The 26,606-nt window shown below is 44.7% G+C and overlaps 1 protein-coding gene and 2 long non-coding RNA genes across 4 annotated transcripts in view; 2 read left to right on the top strand and 1 right to left on the bottom strand.

Annotated features, from left to right (window-relative positions):
• Positions 1 to 284: 284 nt before the first annotated feature.
• Positions 285 to 1,277, top strand: LOC116524634. The gene is made up of 2 exons (XR_004257422.1): positions 285 to 458; positions 616 to 1,277. It is a non-coding gene; the product is annotated as an uncharacterized LOC116524634 (long non-coding RNA).
• Positions 1,278 to 10,997: 9,720 nt separating this feature from the next.
• Positions 10,998 to 15,170, bottom strand: CUNH9orf131 (chromosome unknown C9orf131 homolog). Its single transcript, XM_032239928.1, has 2 exons — positions 14,493 to 15,170; positions 10,998 to 14,116 (listed from the first exon to the last, which is right to left on the bottom strand). The coding sequence occupies exons 1-2, from the start codon at positions 14,721 to 14,723 to the stop codon at positions 11,090 to 11,092; spliced, it is 3,258 nt and encodes a 1,085-aa protein (XP_032095819.1). The 5' UTR covers positions 14,724 to 15,170; the 3' UTR covers positions 10,998 to 11,089.
• A 246-nt stretch (positions 15,171 to 15,416) lies between these two features.
• The window catches only part of LOC116524633, a 23,128-nt gene continuing 11,938 nt past the window's right edge, over positions 15,417 to 26,606 (top strand). The window contains exon 1 of one of the 2 annotated variants that reach the window (XR_004257421.1): positions 15,417 to 17,636. This is a non-coding gene — a long non-coding RNA (uncharacterized LOC116524633). The remainder of the gene's footprint in view (positions 17,637 to 26,606) is intronic. The other variant, XR_004257420.1, reaches the window with a different exon arrangement.

Genomic DNA, 26,606 nt, shown 5'->3' with positions numbered 1-26,606 from the left:
AAAAAAAAAAAAAAAAATTTTTTTTTATCCCAGGAAGTTTCCTTAGCTACTTCAGGCAACATCTCCCTTCCTTAAGCCCCATCACTGATGTGATTTCTATCCCTACAGTTTTCCCTTACATTGCCAAGTTTTTAAGCAGAGTAATGACTCAATTTTAGGAAGCATGGCCTAGCACTTGGCCTAGCATCTTACCTCAGGTTGAATTGGAAGGGCAAGGAGACAAATAAACAGTAATGGGAGGCCAGGGATGAAATCCAGGCTGGGCTTTAACTAGCCCTAGTGATCTCTGTTTACCAATTATAGGAGGTAGAAGAGGATGATCCAGTGCCTGAGATCCGTCGAGATCACTTTGAAGAAGCCATGCGCTTTGCGCGCCGTTCTGTCAGTGACAATGACATTCGGAAGTATGAGATGTTCGCCCAGACCCTCCAGCAGAGTCGGGGCTTTGGCAGCTTCAGGTAACTTGGTTGGGAGCATTAGACAGTGCTTAAGTTAATTTGGGGACCTATACCAAAAAGGGGATGGGAGTCCTAAGGAAGCTAGAGGGGTAGTTGTGGAAGTCTTAAATAGGCCCTCTCCTAACCCTCTTTTTTGGCTTTGCTCTTGTACACACAGATTCCCTTCAGGGAACCAGGGTGGAGCTGGCCCCAGTCAGGGCAGTGGAGGCGGCACAGGTGGCAGTGTATACACGGAAGACAATGACGATGACCTGTATGGCTAAGTGCTGGTGGCCAGCGTGCAGTGAGCTGGCCTGCCTGGACCTTGTTCCCTGGGGGTGGGGGCCGCTTGCCCAGGAGAGGGACCAGGGGTGTGCCCACAGCCTGCTCCATTCTTCAGTACGAACAGTTCAGCTACAGTCTGACTCTGGACAGGGGGTTTCTGTTGCAAAAATACAAAACAAAAGTGATAAAATAAAAGCGATTTTCATTTGGTAGGCGGAGAGTGAATTACCAACAGGGAATTGGGCCTTGGGCCTATGCCATTTCTCTTGTAGTTTGGGGCAGTGCAGGGGACCTGTGTGGGGTGTGACGCTACTGCCACCTGCCACAGTATAGCATCTGCACTTGACTCAATGCTGCCCGAATCCTCCCTTCCCCCTATCCAACCTGGGTAGGCGGGTAGGGGCCACAGTTGCTGGGTGTTTATAGAGTAGGTTGATTTTATTTTACATGCTTTTGAGTTAATGTTGGAAAACTAATCACAAGCAGTTTCTAAACCAAAAAAAAAAATGACTTGTTGTAAAAGGACAATAAACGTTGGGTCAAAATGGAGCCTGAGTACTGGGCCCTGTGCCTGATTCTTTTCCTGGGAAGGGCCTTCGGCTACCCACCACTGCCAAGGCATTCTTTCAAATGTGAAATCCTGGAAGTTAAGATTGCACCTTCCTCTCCTGATCAACATCAGTATGATGTCTCCTGTTGCCTCATCCTGTGTCTGCAGTATCACTGAATAGGACTGGTGGAAAGGGAACAGCGTGATGGAGCCCCAAATGTGGAGAATGTGGCATCCCTCTGCCCATTTGATGTGGATGCTAAGGCTAGGCCTGCAGAATCCCGTATCCTGACCAAGGACTGTGTTGAGGTGCCGTTTGAAAATCCTAGGGTTGCAAAAGAGTATCCGTTTGCAGGTGGATATTCTCTATACTCCTTTTTAATGCATCTAAAAATCCCGAACATTCATCTCCTGGTTGGTGATCACTTAGAGTTGTGTCCAGTTTTATTTTATGTAATTTGTATGATAAAAAAAAAAAATAGCTTTTTGTTAATATAAAATTTGAGTATTGAATTTTTTTTTTCCAAACAGAAAATAGACTATCCTCTTCAACAGTAATCACTTAATGCTTCTAGGGTCAGTACAATGATGCCTCACCCAGACAGACAGTAGTGCAGAGAAAATAAATCCCTAAATGTGTGTTGATTGGGTTTGGTCATAATCTCAAAAGACAGTCCTGAACACAATAATCTTGAATAAAATGCTGTAATCTCCAAATACCAAAATCCCTAAAGTCTAAAATTCTGAAAAGCACAATCCTAAAAGGTCAAAATCCCAAAGTACAATTCTGGAAGAAATATTAAACATTCTTTGAAATTTTATTTACATTTTTGAAAGCATATTTATTTGAGAAAAAACATGACAGAACATTTCATAGGCCACTTTACACAATAAAATAGGGAATAATAGCATTTTTGTGAGTTAGGTATACCAATGACAGTTGTACAGATATAACAGTGATGAGCAGATGAAACATTTATAAAGAGTGAAATGTATATATGCTTGTTACTGTGCTGGGTAATTGTGGGCACCTAGTTTTATGACTGCAGTCATCTGTGACAGAAAACTTAAGTCTTGATGAGATGGTTCAAAAACCGTTGTGTTACCACTGCATATTTAGTCTCCCAGAGAGCCAAGGTCTTCAGAAATTTTATCCTTCACAAATGCACATGTACAAAAAATAGATGTCTCTTCATTTATTGAGGAAGAGATGTCTGTTTTTTGTATTATGTGCATTTGTGAAGGATAAAATTTAACATTTTTATGCACGCATGCAATGCTTACAGTCAACATTGTGGTCATGGAGTCAGTTTTTTTTTTGTTTTTTTTTTGAGATGGAGTCTGTAGCCCAGACCGGAATGCAGTGGTGTGATCTTGGCTCACTGCAGCCTCCACCTCCTGGGTTCAAGTGGTTCTCCTGCCTCAGCCTCCCGAGTAACTGGGATTACAGGCGCCCTCCACCATGCCCGGCTAATTTTTGTATTTTAGTAGAGATGGGCGTTTCACTATGTAGTCAAGCTGGGCTCGAACTCCTGACCTCAAATGACCCGCCCACTTTGGCCTCCCAAAGTACTAGGATTACAGGCATGAGCCACCGTACCTGGCTGGAGTCAAATTTTTGATGTTCAAGGTACCAGAAGAAAAATCTGTCCTGTCCCTTAGAGACCAATTTGCCTTCTGTATTTGTTCTCTCTGGGGCCCCTCCTATTGGATGGTGCCCACCAACATTGAAGGCAGATCTTTGCCACTCAGTCCACTCACACTCACACTAATCTCTGGAAACAACCTCACAGACATGCCCCAGATAATGCTTTACCAGGTTTCTAGATATTCCTTAATCCAGTAAAATTGACACCTAAAATTTAAGTCCACAATTCTGCCCCTTGTTAACTTGGCACCCTTATGTGTCTCTTTAAACCATACGTAATAAGGTAATAGTTCTGCATAACATGATGTAACTGTCTTGTGTACAACCAGAAACATACTAACCCTTTCCCCCGAATTTGAAATTTTATTTTGGATTTTGATCTTTTAGGACTTCAGCATTTGGGATTATGGTGTTTGGGATTGTGTCCTTCAGGATTATGATCAACACTGGTATTGGTCATCCTAGAATTCATACTAGGCAAGACCAGGCTCCCTTTTGGTCTACATAGATAATCTTGAAGGATGCATGATACTTAACATTGGTTGATTAAACTGGAGCGTTCCTGGAACTTATGCTGTGAAACGGGTATTTTTGCACTTACTTGTTATTTCAATAGGTTTTTGGGGAACAGTTGGTAGTTGGTTACATGAATAATTTCTTTAGCGGTGATTTCTAAGCTGTGACTGGAGCAGTGTACATTGTACCCAGTGTTTATGCCTCACCCTCCCCCCGCCCCTTCCCTGAGTCCCCAAAGTCCATTTTATCATTCTTATGCCTTTGCATTTTTCATAGCTTAGCTCCCACTTATGAGTGAGAATGCAAGATGTTTGGTTTTCCATTCCTGATTTACTTCACTTAGAATAATGGTCTCCAATTCCATCCATATTGCTGCAAACGCCATTTCGTTCCTTCTTATGGCTGAGTAGTATTCCCTGATACATACATACTACAATTTCTTTCTTTTCTTTCTTTTTTTGAGACAGAGTCTCCCTCTGTCACCCACGTTGGGGTGCAGTGGCGCAATCTTGGCTCACCGCAATCTCTGACTCCTGAGTTCAAGTGATTCTCCTGCCTCAGCCTCCCGTGTAGCTGGGATTACAGGCATGCACTACCACGCCCAGCTAATTTTTGTATTTTTAGTAGAGATGAGGTTTCACCATGTTGGCCAGGCTGGTCTCGAACTCCTGACCTCAGGTATACCACAATTCAATTTCTGTATTCACTCATTGATGGGCATTTGGGCTGGTTCCATTATTTTTGCAATTGCAAATTTTGCTGCTATAAACGTGCATTTGCAAGTATCTTTTTTGTATAATGACTTCTTTTCCTCTGGGTATCTACTCAGTAGTGGAATTGCTGGATCAAATGGCAGATCTACTTTTAGTTCTTTAAGGAATCTCCACACTGTTTTCCATAGTGGTTGTACTAGTTTACATTCCCACCAGCAGTGTAAAAAGTGTTCCCTTTTCACCACATCCATGCCAACATCTGTTTGTTGATATTTTGGTTATGGCCGTTCTTACAGGAGTAAGGTGGAATCCCATCGTGGGTTTGATTTGCATTTCCCTGATTTTAGTAATGTTGAGCATTTTTTAATATGTCTGTCGGCCATTTGTATATCTTCTTTTGAGAATTGTCGTCTATTTATGTCCTTAGAGCATTTTTTGATGGGATTGTTTGGTTTTTTTCTTGTTGATTTGTTTGAGTTCCTTATAGATTCTGGAATTAGTCCTTTGTCAGGTGTATAGGTTGCAAAGATTTTCTCCCACTCCATGGGTTGTCTTTTTACTCTGCTGATTGTTTCTTTTGTGGTGAAGAAGGTTTTTAATTAAGTCCCATCAATTTATCTTTGTTTTTGTTGCATTTACTTTTGGGTTCTTGGGTCATGGAGTCTTTGCCTAAGCCAATATCTAGAAGGGTTTTTCTGGTGTTCTAGAATTTTTATGGTTTCAGGTTTTAGACATAAGTCTTTGAACCATCTGGAGTTGATTTTTTTTTTTTTTTTTTTTGAAGCGGGATCTCCCTCTGTCGCTCAGCCTGGGAGTACCTGATCTTGGTGTAGTACAACCTCTGCCTCCTGGTTCAAGTGATTCTCCTGCTTCTGCCTCCCAAGTAGCAGGATTGCAGGCGTGCACCACCATGCCTGGCTAATTTTCATATTTTTAGTAGAGACGGGGTTTCACCCATGTTGACCAGGCTGGTCTCAAACTCCTGACCTCAGGTGATCTACCCACCTTGGCCTCCCAAAGTGCTGGGATTTCAGGTGTGAGCTGCTGCACCAAGCTTCGAGTTGATTTTTGTATAAGGTGAGAGGTGAGGATCCAGTTTCATTCTTCTACATGTGGGTTGCCATTTACCACAGTGTAGCTGTGAATAAGGTGCTTAGCTCTTTTGGGGCCTCACGTTTCTTAATCTGATAAAATGACTGAAAAATGTGGCTGGGTGCAGTGACTCACAGCTGTAATTCCAGCACTTTGGGAGTCCGAGGTGGGTGGATCATGATGTCAAGAGATCGAGACCATCCTGGCCAACATGGGGAAACTCCATCTCTACTAAAAATACAAAAATTAGCTGGGTGTGGTGGCATGCCCCTGTAGTCCCAGCTATTTAGGAGGCTGAGGCAGGAGAATCACTTGAACCCGGGAGGCGGAGGTTGCAGTGAGCCAAGATTGCACTACTGCACTTCAGCCTCGTGACAGAGGGACCCTCCATCTCAGAAAAAGAAAAAAATAAAAAAGATTGAAAAATGCTTTTTTCTCAACTGCAGAAGTCTGCTTACTTAAACCAAGAGGCAAATTGTATAGGCAGTCCATTTTTCCCTCACATTATTCCTAGAAAGAAATTGAAATGTGATCTTATTGTAGCTAATCACTTTATATAGGGTAAACACTGCGATTAGAGGTTGGATTTCTGACCAAGAATATGGTATCAAATAGAGGACCAGCAGTATGCTATAGAGGCAAAAACAAAGATGGAACAATATACCTAATATCTTAAAATTTATTTATATCTAATGTACTGATTTTACAAAGTCTCCCGAATGTCCAGTGGACACATAATGCCCATGAAGGATACAGGTCTTCCATTTCAGCTGAACTGTGTCAAGTGTCAAGTGGTTTGTTAACCCTTGCTCAGCCCTACAACCTACCAAGAGCTTTAAAATACTTCATATAGGAATTGGATTTTTTTTTTTATAAAGCTACTCAGAGAAGCATGGACTCATGTTCCCATGTCAAATGGAAATTCAGAATTGTATTGTCTTTTGAGATTTCCCTCTCCCAATAGTAGTGGGAGAGGGAAAGTACTTTTAGTTCCACCCTTGGCCAGCAGGTGGTGAGTTTTGGACTCAGACCCTATTGACAGATTTGGACTAAATAAAGCTTTGGAACTGAACAGTGACACTAGTGAGAGGAATCAAGGAAGTAGCATGTACCTTCTAACTGGTTATTCTCTACCAACTATACAGACTAGAGGGGATACGATAGAGTGGAAAGAGCACTGGACTGAGAATTTGGGCTTGACCTCAGAGAACCTCACTTTAAAGCCTTACTATCAGGAAACCGGAACTATCAACAAGGCACACAGTGTTAATGGGGCTTCAAGGAAGGCAAAACCATATAAAATAGTTTCTAGGCCTTAAAGGAAGGTGGGAAACTTGACATGGAGAAAGGAGAACAGTTTGAGGCACAGGTCAGAAAATACAGCTCTTGCTTATAAAGCTTAAAGTTAGACTAGCAAGAGAGTCCTGGGGTGAATTTGGAGAAATCGGAAACCATGTAGTGAAGACCCTCAAATGCCAGGACTGAACTTTCCTACAGGTATGGTCTTCTGGAGAATTCAGGCAAGGAGGTGACAGATTTCAGTGTTAAACAATTCACTTTGTTTCTTGTGGCAAAAAAGAAAAAAATACAAATAATTTATCCAGCAGTTTCCAAGTGTACAGTACAGTATTGTCGATCACATGCACGTTGTTATGCATAGACGATTCACATTAAATAACTTATTTTTATAGAAGCAGTAATGTGCATTGTAGAAATTTGGAAAAATAGGCCAGGGCGCAGCGGGTCACACTGGTTATCCCAGCACTTTGGGAGGCCAAGGCGAGCAGATGCTTTAGCTCAGGAGTTCAAGATCAGACTGGGCAACATGGTATGACCCCATCTCTGCAAAAAATAAAAAGATTAGCTGCATGTGGTGGTGTGTGCCAGTAGTCCTAGCTACTCGGTAGGCTGAGGTGGGAAGATCACTTGAGCTCAGGAGATAGAGGCCACGATTAACAGTGATCTTGCCACTGCTCTCTAGCCTGGGTGACAGAATAGAATGAGACCCTGTCTCAAAATAATAAATTGAGAAAAATATAAGCAAAATTTAAAAAATACTTCTAATAACTAGAGGTCACTATTTTAATAACTTTAGTGCATATGTTTCTGGATCTTTTGTGTGTGTGTCTGTACATATGGTATTTTTTTTCTTTTTTTTTAAGATGGGGTTTCACCATATTGGTCAGGCTGGTCTCGAACTCCTGACCTTAGGTGATCCGCCCACCTCAGCCTCCCAAAGTGCTGGGATTATAGGCGTGAGCCACCGCACCCGGCTACATATGGTGTTTTTAAACCCAAGTTGAGATCCTACTGCATTATAACTTTTTGGTTTTGGTCAGTATCTCTACCTTTCTCTTTACATAAATGTTCTTGGTTGAGCATGGTGGTGGTGGCTCATGCCTATATCCCAGCATTTTGGGAGGTTGAGGCAGGAGGATTGCTTGAGGCCAGGAATTTAAGACCAGCCCAGGCAACAGAGTGAGACTTCATTTCTACAAAAAATAAAATTTAAAAATGTTAGCTGGGCATGGTGGGGCACAGCTGTAGTCCCAGCTACTCAAGAGGCTGAGGCAGGAAGATCATTTAAGCCCAGGAGTTAGAGGCTGCAGTGAGCTGTGACCATACCACTGCACTCCAGCCTGGGTGGCAGAGCATGACCCTGTCTCTAAAAACAAAATTTTAGAGGTCAGGAACCAATCTAGATACTCACACCATATTCGGAGTTTTTCCCAAGTGACCTAAATGTCATTCACAGCTATTTGGACCAAACCAATATCCAACAAGTTGGCATCTGTTAGCTTCCTTTATTCAAACTTTTTAAAATAAGAGGATCTCGCTCTGTTGCTCAGGCTAGAGTGCAGTGGCTATTTACAGTTGCTATACCACTACTGATCTGTGCAGGAATTTTATCTGCTCTGTTTCCTACCTGGGCCAGTTCACCCCTCCTTAGGCACTAGTGGTCCCCCGCTCCTGGAATGTCACCGTATTGATGCCAAACTTAGCATCAGTTGGCACCCTATCAGCATAGCACACTATGTCTTGGGCTCAAGGGATTCTCCAGAGCCTCAGCCTCCCAAGTAGCCAGGGTTATAAGCATGTACCACAACTCCTAGCCTTTTCCTCAAACTTGTATGACACTTGTTGAAGAGATTGGGCCAGTTGATCTCCAGAGAATTATAGCCATGTGCAGCATGGATTAGAAGGAATAGAGCAACCAATTTAGTGAGAAATGATGACTAAGAAAATAGTGATGGTGGAAATGGAGAGGTAAAGGTGAATTTGAAATACAACTTCATAGCTATAATTGACAAGATTTTTGTTGCTGTTGTTGAGATGGAGTCCTGCCCTATTGCCCAGGCTGGAGTGCAATAGCATGATCTCAGCTCAAGCAATTCTTCTCCCTCAGCCTCCTGAGTAGCTGGGATTATAGGTGCATACCACCGCACCTGGCTAATTTTTGTATTTTTAGTAGAGACAGGGTATCCGCATGTGGACCAGGCTGGTATCGAACTGCTGATCTCAAATGATCCTCCTGCCGCAGCCTCCCAAAGTGCTGGGATTACAGGCATGAGCCACCAAGCCCACCCAACAGTTTGATGTATTAGATCAGAGAAGAGGGAGGAGTCAAAGCTTAAGTATTTAGGTGGATACCATGCCTTTTCATAGGAATGGGCATGTTGGAGGAAAAGGCTAAAGGGAAAATACATTTTTGGACAAGTTGAATATGAGATGATGTCTGGTATGCTGTTGATATGGGGACCTGAAGCCTCAAGATGCTTAGAAATGACTCTTGTTTTTGTAATATGGTATATTTAATGGAATGGGCTCAAGACATTCTATTTTTTAAAAAATGGTATTGGCACATTGGACATCATTTTGGGGAAGGTTAGATTATCACCTCATACCATAAAAATTGGTAATTTAAAACACAAATATATAAAAGTATCAATGTGCCAAGAGAAAATGTTTTAGAAGTCATGAAGTAAAATGTTGGTAGATTTAAATACATAAAAAATTTAACTTTGATACAGTTGAAGTCACCGTAAAATTAGACAATAAGCTACAGATGGGAAGAAAATATTTGCGACATAGATAACCGGTTGGATTACTATCTCTGTAGGCAGGATTATGGCCCCCCAGGATGCCCACATCGTAATTCTTGGAACCTATGTATATATTGTTTCACATGCAAAAGGGGCATTAAGGTTGCAGATGGAATTAAGGTTGCTAATTAACTGACTTTATTTATTTATTTAGAGACAAGGTCTTGCTCTATCTCCAATGCAGTAGCATGATCTTGGCAACCACCTCCTACTGCGTTCAAGTGATTCTCCTGCCTCAGCCTCCAGAGTAGCTGGGATTACAGGCACACACCACCATGCCTGGCTAATTTTTGTATTTTTAGTAGAGATGGGGTTTTGCCATGTTGGCCAGACTGGTCTTGAACTCCTGGCCTCAAACAATCCAACTGCCTTGGCCTCCTGAAGTACTGGGACTGTTACAGGCATGAGCCACTGCACCTGGCCATCAACTGACTTGAAATTGGAAGAGTGTCCTGGATTATTCAGCTGTGCTCAGTGCGATAATAAGGATCCTTAAAAGTGGAAGAGGGAAGCAGAAGAGGTCAGAGTGAGACGATGTGAGAAGAACTTGACTTGCCTTTGCTAGCTTTAAAGATAGAAGGGGGTCAGTAGCCAAGAAATGTGGGCAACCTCTAGAAACTGGGAAAGGCAAGGAGTGAGTCCTACCCAGAGCCTAGAGAAAATGATGCAGCCCTGCCAACCCTTTGATTTTTAGCCCTGTGAGATATGTGTCAAGACTTTTTTGTGCGGGAAGAGGCAGGGTCTCTGTTGCCCAGGCTAGAATGCACTGGTTCAGTCCTGGCTCACTGCAGCCTTGACCTCTCTGGTTCAGGTGATCCTCCCACTCACCCTCCTGAGTAGCTGGGACCATAGGCATGGATCACCATGCCCAGCTAATTTTTGTATTTTTGTATTTTTTTTTTTTTTTTTTTTGTACAGGCAGGGTTTTGCCGTGTTGTCCAGGCTGGTCCCAAACTCCTGGGCTCAAGCTATCAGCCAACCTCAGCCTCCCAAAGTGTTGGGATTACAGGTGTGAGCCACTGCACCCAGGCTCCATATCAGACTTCTGACAAAAATTTGTTTTGTGGTAATTTGTTACAGCAGCAATAGAAAACTACAATACATTAACTAATACAATATCTAACAAATAATACATTAGAAAATGGGTAGAGGATACGACCAGGTGATTACAGAAATCCATATGGTTACTAGACATATGAAAAGTCACTTGTTTTCATGGTCTTGGGGATGGAGAGACCCAGGGAGAAAAGAGAGCAGAGGGCTGAGAAGAAACAGTCAGAAAAGATATGTGGTGAACTTGTGGGTCAAGTGAATGAAGACGAGAACAATACCCAGTACCAAGCACAGTTGCCAAGACTCAGACTACCTGTGCTTGTGTGAATGGATGTTTTTTTTGTTGTTGTCGACATGCTATTAAGTTGTTCCCTCTCAAGGGCAGCTTTGGGCTATGCTCACCTGGCCCTGTAGCCTCACCCTGTAGAGTAGGGCTGTGTGGACTCCAGATGTGATCATTTGTGAACATCCATAAAAGAGAGTTAAGCCTGAAGAATTCTGAGCGCTCCGTTTCTGGGACTTGAACCTGAGGGGATATGGCTACAGCAGAATTGCAAATTGACATTTTCAGTACTCTAGATTCCAAAGAAGACATGAACAGGAGTTGTCTAATTCAGCTAGTTTATTAGGATTTCCATTTTTTGTCTTCACATCCCCACCCTCCCCCTGGTTTGGCTGCAGGTCTTGGCATATCAAGTGCTAGTATTACCAGCCTTTTCTCTACTGACTAGATTTGGGGGTAGGAGTCGACAGTTACCCAGGCATTTGGCTAACACCTTTTGGAAACCCCTGGTAAGGGAAACCTTGAGGGTAGGGGAGGAGAGATGCTTCTCCATGCGGGCCCAAGGACAGTGCTTACAGTGGTGAGGAGTCGGGATGTCACTTGCTCTCAGCCCTGCCTCTGGCTGATCCTGGGGACGTGAAGCTTTGGGGAGAAGCTGCTGGGGAAGAGCAGTATGTTGAGAGCTCTTGCCCCTGTGCTGAGACCTTTGGGAAAATGTGCTTACAGGGGCCTCTACTAGGCTACTGGCCTGGGCAGGGTGGTGGTTCCCTGTGACTGTGGATAACCCCAACCTTGGACTGTCTCCTCTGTGGTCTCCCACTTTGGGTTTTCTAGGGTGCTCTCTCTTTTTGGCTGAGGATAAGGCTGAAGCCTTGTCCTTCCTCTTGCCTGAGACCAGAACCTTAGAGTTTGAGGGTTCTGGGCCTGGAGATGGATAGTTCACACCAGCCTCCATGTGTACACATGGTCCTTGGGATGGGATCTGGCCCACCATCTTCCCTTTCATTTTCTTTCCTCTCTGAGACCCTTGTTCTGCCCTGCCAGACTTCCGTGGCTGAAGCTGGGAAGAGGATTGGGAGTAATGACTGTGGGAGGAATAGACAGGCTGAGATACTGTGCCCTGAACTTTTTGAGGATGACAACTTGAAGAGCAGGGGCATAGATTGGGGGGATTAATCTGCTGTGGGGTGCAGGAAGGGAGTCCCCAGGAGTTTGGAATTGTGATGCTCAGAATAGGGGAACTACAAAATGGTTGACTTGGGGCTCTGGAGGCAGGGCTCTGCCGCAGTTTCTTCAGCCTGAGTTTCAGCTCTCTACTCCACTGCCAGGCATGGATCCCAGAGTGGGTGAGCACCTCTGGGACAGTCCCTTTGTGGGAGAGTGGGGCCTCTGCCTTAACCCCTGGGAATGTCTCTCCCTTGGGTAGACCAGGATGGATGGGCTCAATCTTTACAGCTTCCGCTAGGGTGGGAGGCCAGGGTACTGGCTGTAGGGGATCCACTGCAGGAGGGCTGGGGCCTTGGGGAACTTCTCTTTGTTGTACATTTCTCCACACAAATTCAAGGTCAGTGTGTTGCTCTGGTAGAGGCGTAGAGAGTGAGCTGGGGGCTGGGAGCTCAGTGGCCCAGTGGTTCTTTCTTTGCTCCATTGCTCCCCTGTCAGGCTTACAGTTGTTTTGGTCTGCGATAGGGTCACCTATGTGGGACTTTGAAACACAGTTTGAGGATGGGCTGGGTCCCCCAATTGGGGACACAGGAGGACAGTTTTCTTTTTGCCACATTTCCCGTACAGTAGGCTGAGATTCAGACAAGACTCCCAGAGGGCTGACTCCATGCAGGTCTTGGGGTAAGCTGCAAGCTGGGTGCTTAGAGGCCCAGGAGTCCTTTCTCCTTTGTATGTCTCCATATCTGGCCTCAGAATTAGACAGGAACCTCATGGATCTAACTCTGAGTGGCTCCAGAGCAAGAGCTGGGGGTAGGCTGAGGGCCAGAGATCGGGGCTTAGAAGCCCAGGAATTCGTAGAATACTCAGTGTCTTTCCACGTAGCTTCTGATGTAGTGAGGCCTTCCACAGGACTGATTCTTTGTGGTTCTATAAGGGAAGTTGGAGGTGTGCTATGAACAGGATCTGGGGAATCCAATGCCCAGAGCTTCTTTTTCTGCCCCCTGGTCTCCCACAAAGCTTTGGATTCAGACAAGACTTCCTGGAGGCCCATTACTAGAGATACCAGGAGAGGGGCTGAGGGAAGGCTGGGAGGTGAAACTGGGTCTGCAGGGACCCAAATATTTTCTTTACTGTGCATGCGCTTCCATGGTGTCTCAGATCCTGATGGGACACATGCAAGGCTGGTTCCAGAGAGCCCTGGATTGAGGTCCATGGCTGGAGGCTCAAAAGCCCAGAGGTCTCCTGAGTTTTCTGTGCATTCCCACTGGGGCTTATATCTGGATGGATCTTCCAGGGGACTCTGTTCCTGGAGTTCTGGCAGGGAGTCTAGGGGAGGGCAAGGGACTGTCATTGAAGACTCAGAAGCCTGAGGTTTCTCTTTGTATCCCATGGTTCCCAAGAAGTCCTTAGGTATAGCAAGTTCTCCTTCAAGGCTAACTTTTTTGGATTCTGACAGAGAAGCTGGGGATTGGCAGGGGGCTTCTGTCAGAGACTCAAAAGCTTGGGGCCTCTTTTTGTGTCCTCTGATTTCCAACTGAGTCTCATATCCAGGGAGAACTTCCAGGAGGCTAGTTCCAGGGGACTGTGTGGGTACCTCAGCACCAAATAGAACTCCCTTGTGGTCCACAGGCAAGGGCTTCAGATGGAGGGGTAGTGATGAGACAGGAGTTGATGGAGGTGGAAGCAACTGCGGATCAGGGGCCATCCCTTCTAGATCTTCCATAGTATGGGCTTCATGGGTAGAAAACTGGGCTGAGGAGTGATACTGGGGCAGCAACAGGTTGGACCTAGGTAGGAAGGCAAGCTTGTTGAAGAAGACAGAAGAACAGACAGACAACTTCAGAGGAGAGGGGCCACCTGAGCTTAGGCAGATGGTCTCCAAAGACTCGCTGTGCAGAGAGGGGAGACCCCAGAAGAGCTGGCTTTTTCTCTGCTGCTCATGGTTCCCTGATGCTGTCTTGTGCCTCACAGGAAAGTTGGTCAGAATCTGGAAGATGGGGAAGGATCTGGAAGGGCTCATGGGCTGCGTGACTGTTTGCTCTGGTATCCTTGTGGTCTTGAGGAGGCCCTCAGAACCACAGGATGGCTGGAGTGGGGCTGGAGTGGCTTGCTCTTCATTGGGAGCTTCTTTGGTAGGAGAACATGGCTCCAGTGGATCCAGAGATGCCTCGTCTTCCCCCTCTTCCCCCTCTTCTTCCCCTTCTTCCTCCACTTCTGATTTCTGCTTACAAAGGCAATCAAGAAAGTCCACATGGTACAGAAGTGGCAGATTCTGGGAAGTAGAGAAAGATACTCTCAGGCATGAAGCCTTTTCAGATACACAAGATTTGTTATGAGGGACTCAGTCTGCTCCACATCCACAGTGGACAGTTATTCACCTAATCCCACGTGTGTGGTCAGTCACCTACACAGCTCCTCATCTAGTGTTAATGGTCATTACCCAATCCTCATTTGGAGATCAGTATTCTCTCACATAACCCTACATTTAGAGTCCATGGTCACCTGGCTTCAAATCTAGTGTCAGTGGTTACTCACCCAGCCTCACATCTAAGGCTAACAGTCACTCACCTGGGCCCACATTCATACCAGTGACCTCACATGTGGTGTCAGCAGTCATTCATCCAGCTGTACACTCAGAGGTCACCCACCTTGCCTTGCACCATTTCCCCAGAGCACCAGAGATGAAGCTGTCGCAACCTCCCAAGCTGCCACCATCTCCGGATCTGCCAAACCAAGAATAAGAATAGTGTCACCAAATTTCCTGGACTCTGAAGGCAGCTGCTGCCGCAGTGTCTGCAGGCTAGGACATGGGTCAGTTGGCCCCTGAGAAGTCCCATATCCCCCTCAGCCCCAATCAGGTCCTCCAGTAGCCATTCCATTTTCCTTAGCCTAGTGGCAGTTTACCCTGAGGTCATCATTGCATCACAGAACAAAGAACTCCCATCCCCCACAGAGGCCCAGGCTGAGCCACCTTCTCCCTTTATTTAGAACCAAAATTTCCTCCATCAGGCAATTCATACTCCATACAGTGAAATGTGAGTGATCCCCTTTTGATTGCCCAGTTCAGAATTATGCTTCAGGTATTGTGGTTAAGGACATGGATTCCGAACTGCCTTATTCAAATCCTAGTTCTGCCATTTCCTACCTGTGAAAACTCAAACTACTTAATCTTTTCAGTGCCTCATTTTTCTTATCTATAAAATAAAGATATAATTACTATTATTATTTTAAGACAGAGTCTCACTTTGTCACCCAGGCTGGAGTACAGTGGCGTCATCACGACTCACTGTAGCCTCAACCTCCTGGGCTCAAGTGATCCTCCTGCCTCGGCCTCCTGAGTAGCTGGGACCACAGGCAAGTGCCACCATGCCCAGCTAATTTTTAAATTTTTAATTTTTGTAGAGACAGGATCTCCCTATATTGTCCAGCTGGTCTGGACTCCTGGGCTCTGGGGATCCTCCTGCCTTGGCCTCCCAAGTGGTGGGATTATAGGCATAAGCCACCTTGCCTGGCTTATTATTTTTAGTAGCAGGGTCTCATTTTATTGCTGAGGCTGATCTTGACCTCCTGAGCTCAAGAGACCCTCCCACCTCAGCCTCTGAGTAGCTGGGATTACAGGCATGGGCCACTGTACCTGGCATGATAATATTACTACACAGGGTTATTGGGAGGATTAAATGAATAAATGTACATACTTAGAATAATACCTGGTACATAGTGTATGCTGTATTTCTATTTAAGATTTCTGATTACAAGTTTCATTCTGTCTTTAATGGTTGGGGTCTGTCCCCTCTTTTTTATGCTCATGCCAGCTGTGAACTGTCTTCTTTGACATTAGGTTGCCTGAGTGAGATCTATTTGAGAAGCATTCATGTTAAGGATGACTAATAAATATGTTTTGCTGTTCTCATTTCCTCCATTTGCCCCTAAAACCACCAGTTTGTTCCATGTCAACCCTTCCTTTCAGGGCCAAACTTCAATCCCTGCCCTCATCAAAAGCTTATTTGTTCTGGTGGACAGTGTGCTGAGCTGAAAGTGAAGAGACTTGGGTTCTCTAGCTCCATCACTGATCTGTCACATGATCTTGAGAAACCAAGAGAGATTTCTCCATTGGTACCATGAGTTGGACTAGACTGATTGATTTATTCATGCAACATTTGTTGAATGCCTATTATAGATCTGGTGCTCAGTCTTGAAACTACAGAAGTAAGATAGAGTCTCTGTACTAAACTAGGTCCCATTTCATTGGGGGATCAGTGAAGTAATAGATAATGAAAATAGAGATATGCAGAGTATTATGGGGCCAGAGAACAGATACCTACCAGTCTGAAGAAGGATATTGATGGTGAGGGTTGCTTCCCAGAAGAGATGATTAATGCTTGGTTTGAGGAACCAAGAAAATGAGGATGTAGTGTAGGTAGTGAGAGAAGGACAATTCAGGCAGTAGGAACAGCCTGTGTAAATGTGCTAGGGCAGAGAAACTATGCCCCATTATGGAAATTGAAGGTATTTCAGTGTGGCTGCAGTTTTGGTTGGGGGTTGGGGAAGCGGTAGGAGATGAACCTGGAAAGATAAGATCACAAAGCCCCTGAATACTAGGCTAAGAAGTTGGAACTCTGTCACTTTTCAATGTGAAACCATTGGAAAGTTTTATTTTATTTTATTTATTTATTTATTTTTCTTTTTTTTCCTTTTCCGATTCATGTTCGACTCCTAAGAACTTATATTTATTTATTTTTAATAAAGACGGGGTTTCACTATGTTGGTCAGGCTGGTCTTGAACTCCCGACCTCAGCTAATCCGCCCACCTCGGCCTCCAAAGTGCTTGGATTATAGGCGTGAGCCAACACAACCGGCCCATTGGAAAGTTTTAAACAGGTAAGTGACAAGATCCAGTTTGTGTCTTGGAAATAACATTCTAGTGAGAGTAAAGACACCAAAGACAAGAGGTTAGGTAGCTCTTACTTTAGTAAAAGATAAACTAAAGTGAGGTCTGAAGAATGGCAGTGATAGTGGGCATGGGGAATAATGGATCCAAGTAGAATTCTAGAGATAAAATTGATTAGACTTGGTTAGCAATAGGATGGGTTGGGGTAGAGAGGAAGTTGAGGGTGACTCCAAGATTTCTGACTTGGGAAACTAGATGTTTGTTGGTGCAGTTTCACTGAGATAAGGAACAAAGACCTGGGAACCAAGTTAGGGTGGTTGGGGGCAGTGATGGGTTCCATTTTAGACATTTGAATTTGAGGTTCTGATGTTACCTCAAGGTAAAGGTAGGCAAGAGACAGATACATGGATCTGAAGCTTGGGAGAGCAGTCTATGAGGGGATGTAGATTTGACATCTGGCAGCACATATGTGGTAGCTGAAACCATTGAAGGGCATAAAGATGACCTACTTACATGTAATATTTGGCCCAGACAGTGCTTTTTAACTGTGACCAACAGTGTTTTTTTTAAAAAAACTTGAATGAGTATCCAATATTGTAAATCAGTAGATTGTACATAATAATATTTCCAACTTAAAATCTGGCAACACTGGACTTATATTCCCACAAAGTAAAGGCTATTTGGAGCTAAGTAGCAATTGCTCCCTCTGGAATGAACTTGTGCTCTCCAGTTCACTGCAGTTCTCACCCTGTTCTTAGAGTAAATGCCAAGACTGGGTATGGTGATTACTCACAACTATAATCCCAGCACTTTGGAAGGCCAAGGCAAGAGGATTGCTTGAGACCAGAAGTTCAAGGCTGCAGTGAGCAATGATCATGCCGCTACACTCCAGCCAGAGCAACAGGTGAGATCATGTCCCAAAAAAAAAAAAAAAAAGTTTAATGCCAAGATTAAGGGCTAGTTGCTGTTGATCATTATGTCTATGATTTTGCTTTCTTCTACTTGTCTATTTTTACTAATTTCTATTATCTGCATGGTATTTGAAATTGCAATCACTGGATGAAGAAGGTAAATTGAGTCCTGATGGGAGACAGAGAAGGTAATACTCAACACTTATTCTATGCTTGTTAATTTACATTTATGGCAAGATAATTTACCAGTGTCTGTCTCCTACTCTTTGCCAGATGGGATGACTAGTAGGATAAAAAGATAGTTTTGCTCAACTTTCTTCCAGGAATACTAGATTTCTTGTCTCAAGGAATTGTTTGTTTTTTGAGACAGGGTCTTACTTGTCACCCAGGCTGCAATGCAGTGGCATGATCTCAGTTTACTACAGCCTTGACCTCCCAGGTTCAAGTGATCCTCCCATCTCAGCCTCCAGAGTAGCTGGCACTGCAGGCACACACACCACCACACCTGGCTAATTTTTTTTTTTTTTTTGGAGACGGAGTCTCGCTCTTGTTACCCAGGCTGGAGTGCAATGGCGCGATCTCGGCTCACCGCAACCTCCGCCTCCTGGGTTCAAGCAATTCTCCTGCCCGGCCTCCTGAGTAGCTGGGATTACAGGCACGCATCACCATGCCCAGCTAATGTTTTGTATTTTTAGTAGAGACGGGGTTTCACCATGTTGACCAGGATGGTCTCTATCTCTTGACCTCGTGATCCATCCGCCTCAGCCTCCCAAAGTGCTGGGATTACAAGCGTGAGCCACCGCACCCGGCCTTTTTTTTTTTTTTTTTTTTGGTAGAGACGATGTTTCACAATGTTGCCCAGGCTGGTTGTGAAAACTCCTGGGCTTAAGCAGCCCACCTGCTTCTGCCTCCCAGTGTTGGGATTGTGTGTGTGCTACCCCACCTGGCCTGTCTCATGGGATTGTTAGTGGATTTTGTGTTTCCAAACCAAAAAAAAACAAAAACAAAAACAAAAAAACACCACGCAGCTAAATTAAATTCCTCCCTCCCCCACCACAGAACCTGGATAAAGTTGTAGAACAGTGGGACAATCTCAGCTCACTGCAACCTTCCCCTCCCGGGTTCAAGCAATTCTCCTGCTTCAATCTCCCAAATATCTGGGATACAGGTGCCTGCCACCATGCCTGGCTAATTTTTGTATTTTTATTAGAGATGGCATTTCACCATGTTGTCCAGGCTGGTCTTGAACTCCTGACCTCAGGTGATCGGCTCACCTCAGCCTCCCAAAGTGCTGGGATTCCAAGGGTGAGGACACCACACTTGGCCATGACTTCTGATAGGGAGCGCTGATTTAATGGCTGTGGGACTAAGCATCTAGCACTTCATCTTGGGAATTGTGGAGATCTGGTGTGCATACTTGACAGAGATGCTGTGAATCTGCCTGCCTTTGAATGGACCATAGGGGTGTAGACAATGGTCATCCTAGGAGCAACCATGACAGACTGAAGACCAGAGGCTCTCTTCTCTCTTCTCGTCTCTTCTTTCTTTTCTTTCTTTTTTTCTTTCTTGCTTTTCTTTTTCTCTCTTTCTTTCTTTTCTTTCTCTTTTTATGGGGTCTCTCTATGTTGCCCACACTGGTCTCCAACTCCTGGACTCAAGTGATCACCCCACCTCAGCCTCCCGAAGTGCAGGGATTATAGGCCTGAGCCACCATGCCTGGTCCAGAGGCTCTTTTCTAAGTTTTTTGTTTGTTTGTTTGTTTTGGTCAGTGTACAACATGCTAAAGAGGGAAGTGGGCCCTAATAAATGGTTGATGTTGGTTGTCTTTTTACCCTAGTAAATGGGGTTTTGAGCCAGACTTAATTTAGAAAAATTAAATAATGTGATATTTTTTGCTCCTCAGAGATGTGGAACACATTTATACACTAACATTTATTATCTCATTTAATCTTTTTTCTTTCTTTTCTTTTTTTTTTTTTTTTTGGCTTAAACAACAAACATTTATTTCTCATAATTCTGGAGGCTGGGAAGTCCAAGATCACAGCCTCCTCAACTTCTTTTCCCCTCTGCCCCCAACAGCCAGCAGGTCTCAGAGGAACCAGAAAACGTCAGATGGTAACTTTTCATTATGAAAAACCATTGCATCCAATCTACTTCTGTCCTGCTACTGTGGCTGGTGCCTTCTAGAGACCTCCCTTGACTCTCCCAAGCCAGGATGAGTGTCCTTATCACTGCTTCCCCACGCCCCACACACAGCGCTTTCCACACTAGATTGTTACTTGTGGCTTAAATATGCCTTTTCAGACGGCAGGAACCTGGTCACCCAGTTCACTGTTCTAACCACAGCAACTGGCGCTTAGTGTCTGGTTAGGACTTAGCGCCCTCTGCGTGAATGAATTAAACTATGGGCGTGGTTTCTGGGAGAGGCCCCGCCCAGTCTGCTCCGCGATGGAGCCTACCCTGGGGCTGGGCCGCCAGTGGGCGTTTTCTCCAGGCTGCCTAGCAGCGACTTCCCCTGGTATCTGCCCAGGAGGCTGAAAGCTCCTTTGCTTCCTTGACATGAGAGCTGGGCATTTAAGCTCACAACTGTGATTCGGGCGGAGCGCCCAAGAGGTCTTTCCGCTGCAGGACCCGCCCCACCTCCTAGGCTCTCGGGCTCCTGGGACCTGAGCCGGAGTCTGCAGCGTCCTTCGAAACTCACAGGTTCTGCCTCTCTAACCTTCCCTCTGCCTTTCCGAAACTTCTCCTGCTACTCCTCTCTCCTCTTCCACCCTCACCTTAGGGATGCAGCGTTAAGGGCCCGGCCAGTGGCCCAACTCCAGTTGCCACCTGGGCTTGGACTGGTCTCGACCAGTGTCTGAGAGGCCCAGTGTCCTGGCAGTGGCAGGATTGGTCAGGACAGTGAGATCTCACGGAGCCATCCCTCCGTGAGTGGTCAGTTTCTCAAACTCTGCCTGCGGGGCCGACGTCCACAGGAGGATAATGCCCACGGTCCTGGGGGAATTGTTTCCTAAGGGATGAGGGAGCTGTGAGGCCGCAGTGCCCCTGGTGGGCCAGTGGGAATGGGGAGTGGGAGCCCCGAAAAGGTCCATGGGGCAGCAGCTAGAGGTGAGATCGAGTCCCGAGGGGCAGAAGCTGAACCTGCTTTGCTAGCCCAGGATGGCATCTCGGAGGCCAAGCCATGGTGAGGCCTCTGGCAGACAGGAGAGGCTGCAGCCTTCTAGAAGGGAGGAGCCTTTACGGCAGCTGCCTTCACATCTAGGTATTGCCACATGACTGTGTTTTGTGAGGGGCTCCTGTGTGTCAGGTCCTGTGTTTCATAGGAACTCTAGCTATGTCCCAGTAGAGGTGGTAGAAAATGTTGTTTCTTTTAAAGTTTTCTCCATTATGATAATATATACTGAATTTGGAAGATGTGAAAAGGAAGAATCTCATCAGCCTCAAGTTTCCATATTTGCTGTTTCTATAGCAGTTTGATATATTTATTTCCAGACTTTGTTACTCATATTTTCATATTGTTTAAACCATATGTAATGTTTTTTCTTTTCTTTTTTTTTTTTTTTTTGAGACGGAGTCTGGCTCTGTTGCCCAGGCTCATTGCAACCTCCGCCTCCAGGGTTCAAGCAGTTCTCCTGCCTCAGCCTCCCAAGTAGCTGGAATTATAGGTGCCTGCCACCGCACCCAGCTCATTTTTGTATATTTACTAGAGACAGAGTTTCACCATCTTGGCCAGGCTGATCTCAAACTCCTGACCTGCCTCAGCCTCCCAAAGTGCTGGGATTACAGGTGTGAGCCATTGCACCTGGCCTGTAGTGTTATTTAAAGGTAGGAAAGCAGTTAACAATTTATTATAAACCTTTTTTACACACTGTAAACTTTCTAAACATTTTTTTTTTTTAATTGAGATAGAGTCTTGCTCTGTTAACCAGGCTGGAGTGCAATGGCATGAGCTCGGCTTACTGCAAACTCCCTGTCTCCCAGGTTCAAGTGATTCTCCTCCCTCAGCCTCCTGAGTAGCTGGGATTATAGGCATGTACTACCACACCTGGCTAATTTTTTTTTTTTTTTTTTTTTTTTTGAGATGGAGTCTTGCTCTTTTCCATGTTTGGTTTTCCATGTTGGCCAGGCTGGTCTCAAACTCCTGGGCTCAAGTGATCAGCCCGCCTCTGCCTCCCAAAATGCTGGGATTACAGGTGTAAGCCACTGAAGCCTGGCCTAAACATCATTTTTAATGACTATGATATTTTCTGAAGTGGATATACCATAATAATTAACCATTCTATTGTTTTTTGCTTTTAGATGGTTTCCAATTTTTGATTCTGTAAGACCTGTTTAATATTTATACATATTTATATTCTGCTTTTAAGCATTTTTTAAAAACCCATAAAACTTGTCATGAATTTCAGATTATTTCCTAATCCTGAATTCCACACTTGTTATCACTGTGCTTCTGTCTCTCCTTAGGTGACTTAGCCACTCTTCTAGTTAATTATTTCAGCATTAACTTCTCAAATGAGCTTCAATCTCATAAATCCAGTTGCTTGATAAACATCTCCAAGCTTGATTCCCCACAAGTACTCAGACCTAACATTTTCATTATTTAGGGCATTATCATCTGTCCCAACCTGCTCTTCCTGTTGTATCCCCCAAATAAATTAGTATTACCTAGTCACCCAAGCAGGAAACACAGGAGCCATTCTATGCTGCTTCCCCTTCATCCTTCCCAAAAGTAGTCGCCAGCTTTTGCTAATTTTAGCTGGGGTTTCTCAAACCTGCCTCTCCTCCCACCCTTACAGTCACTCTGGTAGTTCAGACCCTCATCATTTCTCCCGTAACCTGTGCAGTAATTGATCTGTAGCTGATCCTAGCTGATCTCTGTTCCTCCAGCTTTGTCCATCTTAAACCCTTTTCCCTCACTACTAACAAAGCAGTCTACCTAAAACAAAACTGACCATGATACTCCCCTCCTTGAAATCCTTCAGTGAGGCCATACTTCCTATGTGGTATACAAAGCCCTTTACCTCCTGATATCCTACTTCCTCAGCTTCTCTTGCTCTTTCTTGCTCTCCATTTATTATTCTAGTAACAGAGGATGGGTGAAGTTTTCCCTGAGTTCCCCATGCTGTTCAGTATGTTCATGTCTTTGTTTATCATGATTTTGATTTCTTGGTCTGGAATGCCCCACTACTTTTTTCCACCTAATTCTTTTTTTTTCCTTCATATCCTGATCACATTATATCCTGACTAATTCCTAATTGTCCTCCTAGCCCAACTCAAGCGTCATATCCTCAGGGAACTTACCCTGAAGGTCCAGGTTGACCTAAATGTCCCTTCTTTCGGCTCTACATAGTGCTTATCTCTGCTTTTCAGTTGAAACACTTTAAACATATTTACTTTGTATACTTTTTAAAAACAATTTTAGTATCTGCAGTCTGTGTATGTCTTACTTATCAGTTTGTAGTCTCTCTTGACTCTGCTCATGGTGTTCTGCTTCTTTGTATGCTTGATACTTTATTAGGAGCTCATGTTTGGTTAAATTTTAACTTTGAGAATCTTGAGAGGTCTGGGTTGAGATGATTTGTCTTGGTTTCTTATGTGTGCTGGGGAACACTATATTTATTTATTTATTTTTATTTTTATTTTTGAGATGGAGTCTCATTGTGTCACCCAGGCTGGAGTGCAGTGGTGCAATCTCGGCTCACTGCAACCTCTGCCTCCTGAGTTCCAGCAATTCTCCTGCTTCAGCCTCCTGAGTAGCTGGGATTACAGGAGCCTGCCACCACATCCAGCTAATTTTTTTATTTTAAGTAGAGATGGGGTTTTACTCTGTTGCCCAGGCTGGTCTCGAACTCCTGACCTCAAGTGATCTGCCCACCTCAGGCTCCCAAAGTATAGGGATTAGAGATATGAGCCACCACACCCATCTGGTAACACTATCAACCTGGGACTAGATTTATTTCTTGAATTGGGGTTTATCAGACTGTGAGTATGGCGTACATTCAAATGCTGAAACTACGAGAGTAGGGCTATGATTATAAATGATTAGGGAAAACTGTTAATATTATTAGTCCTTTCCACCTAGTTTTGCCATTTTTGTCTATTTCTCTAATGTGTGTCTCCTCCCCATTCTTTTTTTTTTTTGAGACGGAGTTTCACTTTGTTACCCAGGCTGGACTGCAATGGCGTGATCTCGGCTCACCGCAACCTCCGCCTCCTGGGTTCAGGCAATTCTCCTGCCTCAGCCTCCTGAGTAGCTGGGATTACAGGCACGCGCCACCATGCCCAGCTAATTTTTTTTTTTGTATTTTTAGTAGAGACGGGGTTTCACCATGTTGACCAGGATGGTCTTGATCTCTTGACCTCGTGATCCACCTGCCTCAGCCTCCCAAAGTGCTGGGATTACAGGCTTGAGCCACCGCGCCCAGCAGTTCCTCCCCATTCTTACTGTTACCAGAGACAGACTGGTTTTCTTGTTGGTTCATGTTGCCAGTATGCAAATTTTTCTCTTCACTTCATCAACAGTTGATGTAGCCCATTTGGGTGCCTGGCTTTATGTTCAGTTCTTAGATTCAGCTCCTCTACTTTATCAGGTCTAAATACTATTCCTCAGTGATGCTGATAACCAGCAAAATTTTAGGTTTCTATGTTGGGCATATTTTTAGGGCAGCCCTGTAGGGATGTGCTCTATGGTAAAATGACTTCATGAGTGCAAGTCTTCAGTGGATCCTAAGATAGGATCTTGGATCCTGAAGACAGTTCAGAATATCTGCAGAAGAGCAGAGTTCCTCAACACCCATTCCTTAGTCACCTTCCCTTCTCAGGTATCTGTGGGTCAAATATTTCCTTTGTAGTTGAGCTAATCTGGAAATCAGTGCTAAAATGTTAGAGTCTAAGCTCTGTACCCAGGGGATAAAATCTTATTGGACAGAGCATACATGTATCTTTCTTTCTTTCTTAAATAATGGGAGATTTTTCTTTTTCTTTCTTTCTTTTTTTTTTTTAATTAAGTAAGCCAGCCAGTTATTATTTTGTAGTAAGATGTAGAACTTTTACCATGCAGAGTGAAATACCTGTTTCAGCATGAAAAGTATATTTTCTTCCTAGAGGCAGTTACGTGGAAAACCAGGTTATTATGAGGTTATTTAGCGAGTGTGGAATCCAAACGAGGAGACTAATCTTAAGACCTATAACTCATCCATGAAGGCTTGGGGCACACTTTCCTACCACCAGAACACCTTAGCCTCCAGAAAGCTGTGGACTCTTCCCTCTCGGTCTTGGTCTGGCTGAGTACTGCCACTGGTCAGTCACTTCCTGCATCCATACCATCAGGCCGGCTTGGCCTAAGAGCTGTATCTCTGGTCACTAGTTTGTGTTGTTACAGCCATTGTTATTAACAGTTAAGGTTCTGAAGGGGGCACGTCAATTGCTCCCATATACCAACTACAAGACACAATAATCCTGTTAGTTTATTCTCCCAAACCCACTCTACTCAGGTTTATCAGGTAATATGCTCTGTAAGGTTCTTTCCAACCCCATTAGCACATACATGGATTCACCTAATGTAATCTACCTTCCTTACTGAGGATTGAGGTTTTAACATTTTTTTTTTTTTAACTTCCTCACAATTTGCCCACAAGGGAATTCCCTGTGGGCCTCAAGATCTTTGCTCTAAAACAGTTCTGTTGAATTTCACCCTGGCAATGTAAACTGATAGCTTATCAGTGTAAATCTATCAATGTAAACACCTACTATATGTAGGAGTGTGTGTGTGTAATGGACCTTATGCAAACCCAAAAGCCAGCAGAGCAGACATTAAATCTTAAAGTTCCAAAACAATCTCCTTTGACTTCATGTTCTGCATCCTAGGCACACTGGTGTGAAGGATGGACTTCAGAGGCCTCAGGCAGCCCCACCCCCATGGCTTTGCCCATTCCATGTGGCTGCTCTCATGGGTTAGGTTGAATGAATGCCTGCAGCTTTTCCAGGCTGAGGTTGCACACTGCCAGTGGCTCTGTAATTCCAGGGTCTGGAGGACAATGGCCCTGCTTCCACAGCTCCACTAGGCATTGCCCTAATACAAGTCTCTATGGGGGCTGCAATCTCACATTCCTGATAGGCATTACCTTAGTAGAGGCTCTCAGTGGTAGCTCTGCCCCTTCAGCAGGCTTCTGCCTTCTGCCTGGACACCTAGGCTTTCTGATGCATCCTTTGAAATCTAGGTGGAACCCATCAAGACTTCATCACTCTTGCATGCTGGGTGCTTGCAGACTTAACACTATGTGGAAGCTGATAAGGCTTATGGCTTGTGCACTCCAGAGCAGCATCCGGAGCAGTACCTGAGGTTCTTTGAGCTGTGGCTGCAGCCAGAGTGGCTGGAATGTGACAGGAACATTCTCGGCAGCACAGGGCACAGAGCCCTGAGCCTGTCATCTGAAAACCATTCTGTCCTCCTGGACCTCTCAGCTTGTGATGGTAGAGGCTGGCTGTTTTCTGAAGTGCCTTTGGGGACTTTTCCCATGGCCTTAACTATTAGCATGACTTTTAGTCATGCTCTCTTGCAAGTCATCTGTCTTGCAAATGGTTGCTCCACAGCACCCTTGGATTCCTCTCCTGAAAGCGCTCTTTCCTTGTCTATTACATGGCCAGACTACAAATTTTTCAGATTTTTGTACTCTGAATCACTTTTTTTTTTTTTTTTTTTGAGACAGAGTTTCGCTCTTGTTACCCAGGCTGAAGTGCAATGGCGCAATCTCGGCTCACCGCAACCTCCACCTCCCGGGTTCAGGCAATTCTCCTGCCCCAGCCTCCTGAGTAGCTGGGATTACAGGCACGCGCCACCATGCCCAGCTAATTTTTTGTATTTTTAGTAGAGACGGGGTTTCACCATGTTGACCAGGATGGTCTCGATCTCTTGATCTCGTGATCCACCCGCCTCGGCCTCCCAAAGTGCTGGGATTACAGGC

This window comes from Sapajus apella, unplaced genomic scaffold (genome assembly GCF_009761245.1).
Source record: "Sapajus apella isolate SASKATOON/1434 unplaced genomic scaffold, GSC_monkey_1.0 scaffold46, whole genome shotgun sequence".
Taxonomy (NCBI): Eukaryota; Metazoa; Chordata; class Mammalia; order Primates; family Cebidae; genus Sapajus; species Sapajus apella.
This window is presented reverse-complemented; position numbering and strand designations above follow the sequence as displayed.

Bases quoted from the DNA above. Each gene is read 5' to 3' on its own strand.
- CUNH9orf131 (XM_032239928.1), bottom strand. From the start codon at position 14,723: ATGGAATGGCTACTGGAGGACCTGATTGGGGCTGAGGGGGATATGGGA. The intron at 14,117-14,492 runs GTGGGTGACCTC...TCTACTTCCCAG, and splicing joins GGGAAATGGTGCAAGGCAAG to AATCTGCCACTTCTGTACCA.